This window comes from Callorhinchus milii, unplaced genomic scaffold (genome assembly GCF_018977255.1).
Source record: "Callorhinchus milii isolate IMCB2004 unplaced genomic scaffold, IMCB_Cmil_1.0 Scaffold1, whole genome shotgun sequence".
Taxonomy (NCBI): Eukaryota; Metazoa; Chordata; class Chondrichthyes; order Chimaeriformes; family Callorhinchidae; genus Callorhinchus; species Callorhinchus milii.
The window spans coordinates 100,495,998-100,510,660 of NW_024704742.1; the positions used below are offsets into that span (position 1 = coordinate 100,495,998).

Below are 14,663 nucleotides of genomic sequence, written 5' to 3' on the forward strand. Positions count from 1 at the left end.
TAAAAGGTGTTTTTCGTGTACAGCTGGGGGCGTATCAGATGCACGCTCAAGTATAAATCATTACAGAGTACACAGTTTGGGTATACGCCACATTTATTCTGTGAAGCGCTTTGAGACATCTAGAAGATTCGACTCAACTCTATTTTGGGGTCCAGGGTGATTCAGTCCTATGTTTCGAGAAGGTTCCTTCCACAGTGACTTACAGTCAAATAAACATTAGCTGAGGAAATGGCAGCAAAACATAACAGAACTTGTTTTGTTAATCCGCCTCATTTTCCCAAAGTGTTATTCTTGGGCAAAGTGAAACCACAGCAGTGAATCATTGGGGTGAAATGCATGACTGTGATTCAGCCCAAAAAAGGAAGAGACATTTCACTGCTGCACTGATGGGAACACAACTTTTTCCTCCAACCCCCCCCCCCCCCCCACCCCTCACCTCTCCCCCTCCCACCCCCCAAGTCGACCCCAAAAAAAAAGCATGAGATGATCTCCGAGGTGGAAACGCAGTTGCGAACACATCCTTCCTCTGGTTGAGGGGGTGGGTGGAGCAGATTTCTGGGAGTTGTGCCATGTTTGTGCTGTTTTCCCTGTGTGGAGGCGGGGTCGGGGTTGGGTTGGGGTTGGACTGCCCTCACTGTGTGTGTGTGTGTGTGTAGTTGCTCTGCTCTGTGCTGCTCTGCTCTGCTGTGTATTGCTCTGCTCTGTGCTGCTGTGTGTTGCTGTGCTGCTCTGTGCTGCTCTGCTCTGTGCTGTGCTGCTGTGTGTTGCTCTGTGCTGTGCTGCTCTGTGCTGCGCTGGTGCTGTGCTACTCTGCTCTGTGTTGCTCTGTGCTGTGCTGCTGTGTGTTGCTCTGCTCTGTGCTGCTCTGCTCTGTGCTGTGAGATCAGTGCAGTACCTCCCGCTGCTGCAGCCAACATGAGGACACAGCTGCTCTCCTTCCTGATCGCTGTGACATCCGCGGCTCTCTTTCCGGACACAGCCGTGTGCGCGGCGGCCGGGAAGAGGAGGGGGGCGAGGGTCACAGCAAAGGTGAGTGTGCGCCTTCTGCCGCAGCCAAGAGAGGGGACAGGAGGGGAGGGGAGGGGAGAGGAGGGGAGCCCAGGGCACAGGGAGGCAGAGCAGGACAGCCCCCCCCCCCCTCCCCACCGCCTGCACTGCAGCCTCTGAGAGACTGACTGACACTCATCAATCATTATCCCGACTCCCAGTAACAGCTGCACCGCTTGTCCCCCTTCCCCCCCCATCCCACCCCACTTTGCCTCTCCTTTGGCTCTATTGCACTACCCTGAACCCCTCAGTGGGAGACAATCTTAGCCCTCCCCCTCCCTCTCCCCCTTTTATGTTTTAAGATCCTAAAAGTTTTGCGTGAGACGTGCGTAAAGGAGGGGAGCTCTGTCCAGCTCTCCTCCTCATCTGGTGTAATTATGTGGTGGTGTGACCCCTGATGTTTGCCACGTATTACTGTTTACTCTTAATCTTCATTTCCACTTGGATCAGAGGAAACCTTTCTTGCTGTAACCAGGGGAAAGTATGACCAGAGCCAACAGGATTCAGCGACAGATTCGGGCCAGGTTTTGAATCTTTGAAGACTTGAGCCAAACTCCAGGTTGATTTTACAATTCGAGATTCAGGAGCGTGATTTAAACAACGTGCTCATTTGAACGTTTGAGAGAGGGGAAGAAAAGTGAGGAGCTTTTAAAGCAACGAAAACTATTTTCACAGAACAGGTGTCCGGCGAGCAACTTTTTTCTTTTGCGTGGTACAATCACACACAGAAAAAGCTTCAAATCACAGAAATATGTCAGAATTGCTAAACTTACGCACCATGCCAGGGTGAAGCGGTGTGTTGTTACGCGTGTCCAAAGGTTTCCGAAATTAGGACTGCGCTCCTCCAATCCACAAAAACTTACATTTTGAGGATATGATGATCATTATCAGACTTGTATCACTTTCCATAATTCTGGTGCAATCTGAATCCAAGTGTGAGAGCTGAATAGGCTTCAGCAAGAGTGTTCGCCCACATAATACACATTCAATCCACCCTACAGTATTTATTCTATGAAGTGTATGAAACATCTCGACGAAGTGGTAAGGTGTTATAGCAAATGCAAGGATTATTATTACTATTACTAATCTTGGGAAAAAATTGCTTTGGCCTATTTTATCTCATTGCTTCAGAATATCAGTCCTATCGGCTGCCTATTATAGCATCAACTGTTTTGTAAGTGAGTCCAGTAACCAATTCCAATGGTTGATAACCACCTGTGCAAAGAAACACTTCTTGGCGTCAGTCCTAAACTTGCCTTTCACACTTACCCTGAATTTGTTTACTTACTCTATTATGTTAAACATATTAAATACCTCCAATAATGTCCTCTCTCAGACACGTGCGCTCATCATTCCTCATAGCCGATCCCTCTAAAACAGGGTACCAGTCTTATTGCTCCCTTGCGCATCACTTCTAGGCCCAGGTGGTCTACTTTTGTTGCAGCACCCAGAGATGTATGTCATGTACAACATTCAGTTTGGCCAGAGTACTTTATGGCTTCAGTGTTTTTACAACCCCTCTGAGCAAACCTGTTAACCTAACTGGTCAGTCGTATGCTAATTTGTGGTCTTTCTTCTCTAAATTTGATTATAGTTACGAGATTTCAATAGTTCTTAGATCATATATGGATAGAGCAGGATCTACTCCTTTTCTATCATTCCTATTTTATGTGCCTCCAAAGTTCAAAGGAGATAACAGAATGTACCCTATGGGGATTGAAAGGGTTATGAATTACAATACAACATAGTACATAATCCATGGAATTAATAATAATAATACTTCCATTTGATATAGTGTCTTTCACTCCAGGAGGACATCCCGAAGTGTTTTACAGGATATACTGTAAAGTGCAGTGACTGACTTGTGATTGAATCTGACAACCAACTGGCACACAGCAATAACCCACAAACATGAATGAAGTGATTGACCAATTTTTTTTATTTGGGCGATTGTTGAACAGGACACTAGGCAAAACTCCCTTTTCTTTTTGAATGGTGTTGTGGGATCTTTTAACACCCACCTAAACAAGATAAATGGAGCCTCAATTTAGTGTCTCATCTGAAGGATGATTAAAAGAACTGCTTATAGTTCTGACCTCTCCCAAGCTCTGCAGATTGAAAAAGTATGGCTGTTCAACCAGTTGGATGTGCATTTAGTGGTGAACAGTCTCCACAGACAAGCATGACCAATAATTATCAACTATGTGACTATTTTAAAGAAAGTGAACATGAACATTTTCATTATATATCAAATCTAGAGCAACATGGTCCAGTGGAGCTAATTATAGTTCTGAAATATTTTTGACATTTTGACCTGTACTTGTGGTATCTTTTTGATCTTTTTAAGTAGGATTTAGGAAAAATTCTACACTTCTTGACTTCATTAAACACACACTAATGCAACCACCCTTTCAAAACTTAGACAAGAAGTCTTCCAAAGCCCGCCACATAAAGAGTCAAGCAGAAATTATTAGTTGGTTAATTTTGAAGGGATCAAAGGATTTTTACAGATGTAGATGTTGGTTTCCAAATAATTGTGGTAGTGGTACTGAAGAGGAGGGTTTTGAGGGTCTTGAAGGAGGCAAGAAGGGAATGTGGGATGGAGTTTCATAGGGTGGGGGCAGAAAGATTGAAGGCCTGACCGTCGATGGTGGGGCGGGCTGGATGGGGGACATGGAACAGGCCATGAAGTAGTGAACAGAAAATGAATACTTGAAAAAATAATTGCATAAATAGAATGCACCTCACAGCTAGTGATGTTTGGTGTTATAGGGCAGTGCAGATCACTCATGCCCGTGGAGTTATGCAGCTGGTGCAATATAGTGGTTTATTTCCTACAAACCACAGGATTTTTGTGTAACGAGATACAGTAAACTTCTGCCAACTTGTCACGCTGAGGGAAAAGGGCTCAGTGAGGAGCTATCCGGAGTCGCAAATTGGGCATCTGTATGAAATGCATAAATAAATGTGACCGAGATCTTGACAGCACGATGACTTAAGTGGTAGTAACAAGTTAAGCCTGGATCGAGTTATCAGTGGTTTACTGTACACGTTTTAGTTGTTTGTTTTACTTTGTCTTTTTACCTGAACATTTACAACCTTACAATCCGTGTATTAGGAATGTTTGGGAGTTTGTGAAGATTTGTTGTCCAACTCCCTTGATTCCCACCCTCACCTCAGATGTCAAGCCAGGACTGTTAAGCGCCATGGGATGTCCTCCTGATGTGAAAGGCACTATATAAATGTAAAATTCTATTGAATTCTAGTGTCCCCTTCAGCTGCACATTAAAGCCATTATCTGTTGTATACTTATGTCACCTCCTGTTCAGTACACCAGCAGCAAAAAAATGTTTATTGAGCTTCTGCACTAATGGAAGTTTCCTTTGTTTCTAGGTATTCTTCGATATTCAAATCGGTGATAAAGATGTCGGAAGAATTATCATCGGTTTATTTGGTCGAGTTGTTCCAAAGACTGTAGAAAACTTTATTATTCTAGCAACTGGTGAGGTAAGATGCTTTCCATTTCCCCTAATCTCTGTAATTCTGTTAATTATCTCGCTGTGGATCATTTAGCCAGCAGAAATTTGTAAAATGGTTGTAAATTATTTAAAAACATTTTTACACCTAGGTCCATTAAGTACCTCATGAGGTATGTGTTTTATGCTCCATGTGTAAATCATTTGTAAACCATGTGTACAGAGGGAATTATAGGCACCCTTAATTCCATAATAATCCAATGAAAATAATTGTTAATTACATAATTAACAGTACCTGTAATTTCCTCTGTACAAATCCACTTACACATTCTTTACATAAGTCGCACTATACACATGTTAACACATGGTTTACCCATGATGCACAATAGACCCCAGTGTCTCAAAATGGTACCAGTATACAATGTACATTTAAGTGAATATATTATGAGGTGCATCATAAGTGTTCTGTGAGTCGTGGTGTTGGACAAAGGGACCTGAGACTAAACACAACTGTATCCACTTGAAAGAAGAGTTATCCTGTAGAAGGTACTTTAATCTTGGGATTCTTTCGTGTGTCTCATGGATAGGCTAGGATTACTGAATAATCTGTGAGGGAGGTAATCCTTCACCCTCTTTATATACATGTAGCCTCTGAGCTCTCTGATATTCCACTGCATTCTGTACAAATAATTAGGATGCTTGTGAACAGTTAATTTAAAGTTGTGTCTGAATAATATCTCTTAGACTTTATAGGGAGTTTATCTTTACATGGAGTGCCGTAGTGTAGTGAATAATGCACTCGCTTCGCAAGTTTAATACCCGGCCTGGGTGAAACCTTAGGCAAGTTTCCTTACTGCATATAGCTCTGTTTACCTAGCAGACTGGAATATCAGCCTTGACTAATAATTCAAAAGTCCTGATTTTTTTTGAGGGTGGCGGGGTGGGGTGTAATGAATACTACCAAAAAAGGCAGTTTGACAAGCTGTATACAGGCGGAATTGTATATGTTTAAAATCCAAAGGCCTTACTTTGAGTCTTAGTTGAGTATGGTTACTAGGAATGGTATTTTATGGGTACTTGTGGAAAGTGTGAAAAATAATTTCTCATATTGTAGCTCTAGCCAAGGAATATGAAACAAAACTGGGAGATATGGTGAGAAGGTAGTTTGGTGGGGTTATGATCAATTACAGCAAAAGAAACATGTTAGACCCGTAGAATTTTTTATGTTCCCAAAAATTCTTTGGTTCAGATTAATGGGGATATATTCCACCAGAGGTGTCTGGATTCACACTATTTTCTCAACATCTCAGAGTGCTATGAATTTGCTAAATTATTGACTTCAGTCTTTGATGCCACTTTTCTGTAGTTCTCAAAAGAACTTAAAACCGTTTAAAATTAAGTCTGTATTCAAGAATTTGTCAAATTCTGACAAACTCAGAAAATGCTAAAACAAAGAATGAATCTAAACACAAGTGGAATTTTTACCCGCAAATGTCTGAAGATAGTGGCATAAATCTTCATACAGTAAAATATTACACCATTCTTTGTGTGGTTAAAATATATTGTTTTGATAATCAGTCTATTTTTAGAAACATTTTGTTTAAGCATGTGTCCTTTAATGTTTCTTTTAAATGGATTCATTATTTGTTTTACATATTTTATTAATCAATGTCTCCATATGTTTAACCTTCAGTATCATTTATTTTTCTACATGATTTTTTCCATCAGACAGTCTAATTTCGCCAGTATCAGATCTAATCGTATGTTCGAGTATCCAATAAATGGTTGACATTCCCAATTAGACTGGATCAAAAGGTGTCCAAACTGAACAGCCTGTCAATAAAATAAAAGTAAAGGTTACTGCAGTATTGATATTGTGCCACTAGATGTCTCTAGCACATTTAGTCAAACATTGTATCATGCTTACAAAGAAGGCTGAAGACACTTGTCTAAGGTCAGATCATTGTTGATACAACGTTCATTCCCCTCTTTGTTTCCTCAAATCCGGTAATGATGAACTGAAAACTTCAAGTGAGAGACAGAAGGGAATGAAATTCATCTTAACTCTAAGTGTAGGTGCATAGACATAGAAACAGGAGTAGGCTATTCAGCCCCTCGAGCCTGTTCCGCCATTTTATAAGATCATGGTTGATCTATACCTCAAGTCCAGTTACTCTCCCTTGCCCCGTATCCCTTAATACCCTGACCTAACAAATATTTATCTACCTCTATCTTGAAGGAATTTAGCTCCTACCTCCATCTACATCCAGTAACTTTGGCAATGTAAGCTTATAGGGGAGACATTTCACCTGGATCTAGATTTGCACTATTTATGTAGAATTTCAGAGCCTTTAAAATTTGGCAAACTTTTAAATACAGCTTTAGTTTTTGACAGTTTCTGTATGTTTTATATTTTATTATATGTTTTATAAGAAAACAGACTTCAAATACTGAATACATTAATTTGCCAATTTTTTTACACTAAAATCTTAGTAAGTCTTTTTTGTAATTTTTTACACTAAAATCTTAGTAAGTCTAGACCCAGGTGGAATTCCTCCCCATCAATGGGGAACACATCTGAATAAGAGCAGATCCTCAAAACTGCTAAACTAGTTATTTTTTGGTCTGCTGGGCATTTGACACACGTGGAAACACATCACCTACAAGCAACCATGACTGGGAGTGCCACATATGAAAGCCACATACACATGGAAAATGATGTGTCTGGAATGGAATATGCATTCTCCCTAGTGGGACACATCCTTCTTACCTAATTCTGGAAAATATTAGGCGCAGGTTAGCAAGGGCCAAGGCTGGCCTCCTCCCCCAGAATATGCGTTGGAGTACTGTTGGAGTTTAACCAGCTAAAGTGTTTGCTATTAGCAGCACTGCCTGGCAAGTTTCCTCCTGCTTGTCCAGCTAGGACCACCACCCATGCGGAACACACCACAAGCAGCCTAGATCCTCAAAGCAACAAAATTTAGTGGAAGTGAAATTTCTCATCCCTAATATCCTTGACTATGTTGCTCAGTCTCCTTTTGGAAGATCAGAATGAAGATGATGGTGCGTGTCTCTGCAAACCTCATTTCCATTGTAATGTACTTGAGGAGTGTGCATCATTTTCTACAGTAGTAAGCTAAATAAATAGTAGTCTAGGTTTACAACAGGGCAGTTATAAGGAAAACCCAACCCTATTTTCTTTACTAAATCAGTTGTCACAGGTGTTAATTAGCCTATTGGTACCAGTATGCTATAGGGGAAAACAACTTATACCTAAGCCTGTGGTTCTGTTATCATCTCAAATTGCTCCCAGCACTGCCTCACCCAGGAGTGATAGGGCTGAAAATGCTCTCTTCAGACACGTTTGGAAGGACAGAAATCTACAATTTTACTGCTCTGTGTTTTTCAGTTTAAGTGGTCACAGGATGAAAATGTCCATCCGCATCATTTCACTTTACTGAAACCCTGGTGAAAATCCCCCAAAGAGCAGCTGCTCAATATATTCAAAACCTAGCATCACACTTCATTAGAGTTCCAGGGTTAATTTTGTTATCTTATTTTTAGATTTGTCTTGGTATCTGAGAAATGCAGAAAACCATCACTATGCTTGAAAATATCCAAAATAAATTAAGTGTTCCATGCATGCCATCTATGCATGAAAATTCCTGTGTTTGGAATGGAATGTGCACTCTCTCCCCAGAGGGATGCATCCTGCTTACCTCCTACCAGAGTATTAGGCACATGTTGGCAAGAGCTAAGGCTTGGGGACCTCAGATTGTGTATTGGGGTACTGCTTGAGTTTTTAATAATAATCGTTGCATTTGACATAGTGCGTTATCACGTCTTCGAGACGTCTCAAAGCACTTCACAGAATATACTATAAACTGAATTGACTATATACTTTGTGGTCGAAATGCGGCATCCAATTGCACACAACAGCAGCGTCCCACAAACAGTCATGGATTGAGTGACCATATTCTTATTTTATTAAAAAGGGATTATTACCCCCAGTAAAGCGATCTGCCAGTTGACTAACAATCGGGTTCCTACTTATTGCTGGGTAAACAGAGGGGTGTGGAGTAAGCCTAACGTTTCGCCCTGCCCCGGAATGCATAGCGTCTCATTGAAAGCTGTCTGTCAAACTTCATATCATAAACATTGTTTAATATACAAACGCCTATTGTATTATGACTGGTAGCTACAGCTCAAACATGCATTTAAAAAAAAATCTTTTCAGTATATATTGTATTTTGGACCCTGCGGATGTTCCACTCAAGCAAGATTCAGATCATTTCTAAAATTAAAGCAGTTACTTAAAAGATACCTTAGTGTTTGTAGTAACAAACATTCTTATTTTTCCAGAGAGGATTTGGTTACAAAGGGAGCAAGTTTCATCGTGTGATCAAGGATTTCTTAATACAGGGTGGAGATATTACAATTGGAGATGGGACAGGAGGTAATTATTGTCCATGAAGTTTAATTGTTTTAAGTTACTGTAGGTAATAACAACATTAGTATTTGATATAGCGCCTTTTCACATTGTCGAGCCGGCTTAAAACACTTCACAGTAAAATTATGTGACTGTTTATTTTGTGTGCGAACTTGGCATTTATATAGTGTGCTTCATGTAGGATAACTTCTCAAGAGGCTTTCAAAGACAGGGTTAGATGCTGAGCAAGAGAGGGAGGAAAGGGGAGGTGACCTTAGGCATGGTTGAAGAGGTAGGTTTTAAAGCGAGACTTAAAAACAGCGAGACAAGTAATGATGCGATACAAATTTACATTTATGTAGCACCTTTCATGCAGGGAGGGCATCCCGAAGTGTTAATCTTGGCTTGTTAGTTATATATTTTTAGAGTTAGATTTCTCAAATGTCTGGCACTAAAGTGCAATCGTGTCTCACCAATGCACCTGACACTTTGCACAATATTTTTGATATTCTAGGGAAAAGTATCTACGGCAAGACATTTCCAGATGAAAACTTCAAGCTGAAACACTATGGAGTTGGCTGGATCAGCATGGCTAATGCAGGACCAGATACCAATGGTTCCCAATTTTTTATTACATTGATCAAACCAACCTGGCTCGATGGGAAGCATGTTGTGTTTGGAAAAGTTATTGCTGGAATGGTAACTTGCATTTCTTTTTACATGACTGATTACAGTTTACAATTGTGTTCTCCAGAACAAATTTTATTTAAGTACAACAACAACTTGCATTTATGTAGCGAGGTTATCACACAAGGTAGTGTCTCGGAATACTTAACAGTGGTGGAGTTTGAAGCCAGGCCAGGGAGAGAGAGGAGGGGGCTTCAGGCACGGTAGAAGAGGAAGGTCTTTATTGGGATCTGAAGACTGACAAGGAGGGGGCAAGGTGGGGAGGTGCTTTGTACATGAGTGTGAGGATCTTGAAGTTAATCCATTCTGCAATAGGGAACCAGTTGAGCTTGACTAGAACTGGCTGGGGTGATGGGGGTGCCGAGTTTGGTATGAGTGAGAATAGCGATGCTGGAGTTTTGAATAACAGTAATTGGATGTTATGAATGGTGGAGCTGGGGAGACGGACAAGGAGGGCATTTGACAAATTGAGGTGGGAGGTGACGAATGCGTGGATAAGGGTTCACCTGTGTCAGATGTGAGGTATGGTTGGAGGTGGGTGATGTGGCAGAGGTGGACCAGATGTGGTCAGGGACCAGATTCAGGGTAAGAAAGTCAGCTGAGGATCGATCTTTATGCCTAGGTTGTGCTGAGGGTCAGTAAGACTGGGTAAAAACAGAAACAGGTAGATGCTGTCTTGTTAAATTCAGGATAAATGATGGAAGAGCAAGACTATGTACGAAATCTATGTATGACTAAGGTTATGTGTAAAGGAAGGCAAGATGGGCTGGAAGATGTGGAGATTTCATACCTATCTCCAGTTTTGGAAGGTAATACACACAGTTAATTATCCAGTTAAAGATTTTTTTTGTATAAACATAGATTATTTTCACAATAGCTGTTCATATGGCCACGCAGCATATCATATCATGACCTAGGTTCAAGAGTAAGGTACCTGGTCTATCATGCTTGCTCCGATAGTTTGTTAGATCGTGGCAGTGCTTTAGAGTTTTAATCCCATTTCCACAAAATGGGATTAAATCACCTTTAATCAAGCACAGCTGCCCTATGTTGAGAAAAAGACCTTTAGAAAGCAAGATTTGTGGGTAAGAGACGACCCGACTTTCACAACTGAAAAGTTGTAGGGGTAAATCATGGCTCCAGGAGAACTTTTTTAGTTAGCACCATGAGGTTTCGGTTAGGGGAATGACTTTCTGGAAATAAGAAAACCTCTCACCAGTAGATTATTTCACTCAAAAGCCAATTCATTAAATGTAAGCTCGGAGAAGGGAGCAGAGAGCGAGAAAGAGAGAAAGGGAAAGAGAGAGCGAGAGAGAGAGAAAGAGGAAAGGGGGAGTTGGGTCAGATCTGACTCTCCACAGTGATTTCTTGCAATCACATCTTGTGAATGATCCTTGGAGTAGTAACAGGAAATGGCAGGAGGGAAATCAAAATGCATACTGGAACATAGCTTTCCAGGAAATCAATAGTCCATCAAGAGAAAGTGGCCGTCTTGACTTCTGCTACAGATATCCTCAATGTTTTATTCTAGAAGCTTGCTATAAGATACATTTCCAGGTAATATCACCTGTCAGAGATCGCGTGAAGTGTCTGGTTGAAGGCTCTATTACTGAGGATGTAGCTACCTTGTTGCTGCTCGTGGCATCTGCTGTGATATTTTACACATCTGGGGTGCATTGAGAACAAAATAATTCCTGGTTCTGGTGACACCATTATCAGCTCTGCAATGCCTTTCTGCAAGGAGAACTCGACAGCATCCTTGTCCTTTCAGTGCATAATGCACCACAGTGGTATTTTCCACACAGCATCTCAGTTTGAAGCTCCATTAAGTAAAGAATAGGAACTAAAGTATACGCTTTGAAATTGAGGCTGTACATGCAAAGAAAAAGCCTTGCTTTTGTATCCACGCACCAGGCAGAACGAATTCGCATCCACTCCAGCCCTTCCTTCAAATACAATCATTCTGCCCGACAAGGGAAACATTTATCAGGGTAAAGGATGGCAGCAGAGTCTATAAATGTAACCTGTTCAAGATGTATATCTCAAGAGCATCAGCTTAGGGAAAACTTTACTTCTTGGTCAATCACAGTGTCCTGGGACAAAGGGCACATGGATATTTTGAAGTTTAAATGCAATGTTGACTGAAAGGCCATCATTCACAAAATTTTACCATCAAACCCCAGGATGCCCTCAGCCAGAATGTTTCTTAAATCTGTCTCACTGCTCATGGGACCGAATACTCAAGCAGTGAGGTGGTGAGACATTCTAGTGGTAAAAGTAGACCTTCGCTGGAGATGGCGAGAGGTGACTCGACTTGGAATTTCCCTGGTGATGAATAATCCTAGGCTCCTTTGAACATTGCTGCATAGTGGCAATTCTGGTCTCTCCCCCTCCCCCCCATCACCAATTCCATACAATTACTTATTTAAAGTTCTTGTCAATGTTTTGAATCAGTTACATCATCAGGAAAGAGTGAAAAAGGCCCATGGTACATCAAGTCAGCTTCCGGGAGAATCCTCCAAACTCCACAAAGTGTATGCTTGCACAGCACTCCTACTGCTGGCACTCAGCCTCTGCCTAGGAGAGGCAAAACCAGAGAAAACAAAGTGGCCAGTTTGTGGAAAAAGCTGCTAGCTGATCTGACTACCAGCTGAATGACGTGCAGTTACATTGCAATTTTGTACTTTGATTGTGCCATTTCTCAGCCCAGTGAGGTAAACTTTTCCCTTGTAGGGAAGCAGCACAGAATGTCACATCATTAACCTCATAAGGAGAACAGAGGGATATAATTCTTAAAAGATTTGCTAAGAGCAGGCCTTTTGGGTGCTAACTGGAGGAGGGAGAGGGTAAATACTAAGAGGAACAGATTCCCTCAGTTTTGGAAAGTGCATCTCATCCAGTCGTTATGTGGAAGATAATAGGGATAGAAGCATAATCTTGATATTAAAGGTCTTGGGAAACGAATCATTTAACAGATATTTGCTAATTCAAACAAAAAAAGCAAAAAGCCAAACTCCAGCAACACAACTGCAATGTATCCAACAGAAGTAATAACTGGCATGCCTGTAGCTTGGACTCTCTAAGTACATTGACAGATGAGGCATAAATGGGGATTACAAACAAGAATGATCCCTAATTTTTCATCAGATTGAACAGGTGACCTTCATCTGAACTTGTGAACAATTATCCGAATTCGGTAATCAGTAGTAGAAACCAAATGATTCATGGCTGGTTCATGTAGAATTTTGGCAGCAAAATGAAAAATATGAAATCAATAAATCTTCCAGAAAACTACAACTAACTATTTGTCTCATTGCTTTTCTAGTCTGTGGTGCACATGGTAGAACTTCGGGAAACAAATGCTGAAAACAGACCTCTTGAAGACTGTGTGATAGCAAATAGTGGCAAGATAGATGTAAAAGAGCCTTTTGTGGTTGAAGTGGATGCTGACCAGTAAGAGAATAGAATACCACACACAACATTGTGTAGGAGTAAGATGGGAGATTTGCGGAGAAGACAGAGTGGTTGCATTGATCAAGCGGCGTTTGATAACGCTGGTGCACCCAAGTGATTCTTTTCAAAACGAGATCTGGCTTCCTAAGTAAAAAGCAATTTGGTACATTTAGAAGACTCTAGCACAGACATTACTGAATGAGTACTATTTACTTATTACATACTGTATGTTCAATGCAATTGTAAAGCTTGCAGAATATTCTTAACTGTATTTTTAATCATACATTCCAGCATCTCTCTTGTTATGTTAGCCTGACTCAGGAAAGGGTATTTCACAGAACTTGTATTTTAATTATACATTTTAACACTATACAAACTTGTCCAAGATACACTTGCAAAATAATGTCAGAAGATGAATTACAATGAAAAATGTACAGTTTCCCCCAAACGTTTTTGTTAGATAATCGCAAACAGCTATTTAAACAGTGTTCTCAAAAATTCCAGCTAAGTAGAAACATCTATTGTGTACTTGCCCTGTGATGAATTTGCCTGCTGAATAAATTGGATTTCATTTTTGTTGTCAGTATTAACTCTTCACTGTAAGACCGTAAAACACTGATCCTAAAATTAACCTCTGAAAACAACTTGCAGCCTATTTGTTGAAGGAGGCGTGATTAAATATGCTAGAATAATAACTCAATATTTCACAGCAAGCAAACAAAACAATTCCACTAAATATATATTTTTTTAACCTTTAGTGTACCATGTTTTGAATCAATAAATAACAAATTAATTCATTTAAATAAATTTAAATGAAACGCTTAAATAGACAAATTAATTCATTTAAATAAATGAATTAATGAATTCTTTAATTGTGGTCATAAATGTTATATTAATCCATTTAGTCAGACTAGTCATCCTCTGTCACAGCAGTTGGTAGGGCAAGCAAACTGGGAAAATAAAGCACAGCTTGAACATAGCTTTTGGCTAAAACGTACAATTTTCCCTTAAAGAATCTCCTTTTTTTTTGAATATTGTGGTACCTTAGTACCCTGTCTAGTGCCAGAACTCAAAGACCTAATACTTTATAATCATTGAATTTCTCTATACACACCCTTAATTTAAGATTGTGTGTTCAATTTGGTACTTCCGCTCATAATCTAGGCTGAAAATCCAATGTAGTACTGGGGGAGTGCTGCATTGTTAAGCCATTTTCCTCCCATCACCTTTCTCCACTGTTGTGCTCCTCCAAGCCCTTGTCTGATAATAATAATAATCCTTGCATTTGATGTACCACCTCATCGCGTGTACGAGACATCTCAAAGTGCTTCACAGAATTTACTGTAAAGGGAATTGACTGTATATTTTGTGGGCAACATGTGGCAGCCAATTGCACACAGCAGTGTTCCACAAACAGTCGTGGACTGAGTGACCAATTTATTATTTTTTTTTTTACGGATTACACCCGGAAAAGCGATTTGCCAATCGACTAACAACCGGGTTCCTACTTACTGCTAGATAAACAGAGGCATGTGAAGTAAGGAAACTTTCCCAATGTTTTGCCCTGCCAG

At 40.5% G+C, this 14,663-nt stretch overlaps 1 protein-coding gene across 1 annotated transcript; it reads left to right on the forward strand.

Moving 5' to 3' along the window:
* The first annotated feature begins 635 nt into the window (after positions 1-635).
* On the forward strand, positions 636-13,666 carry ppic (peptidylprolyl isomerase C). The gene is given in 5 exon segments (NM_001292170.1): positions 636-1,029; positions 4,441-4,554; positions 8,886-8,979; positions 9,467-9,651; positions 12,965-13,666. Coding segments are annotated over 5 exon segments (639 nt in total). The 5' UTR covers positions 636-915; the 3' UTR covers positions 13,097-13,666.
* Positions 13,667-14,663: the final 997 nt, after the last annotated feature.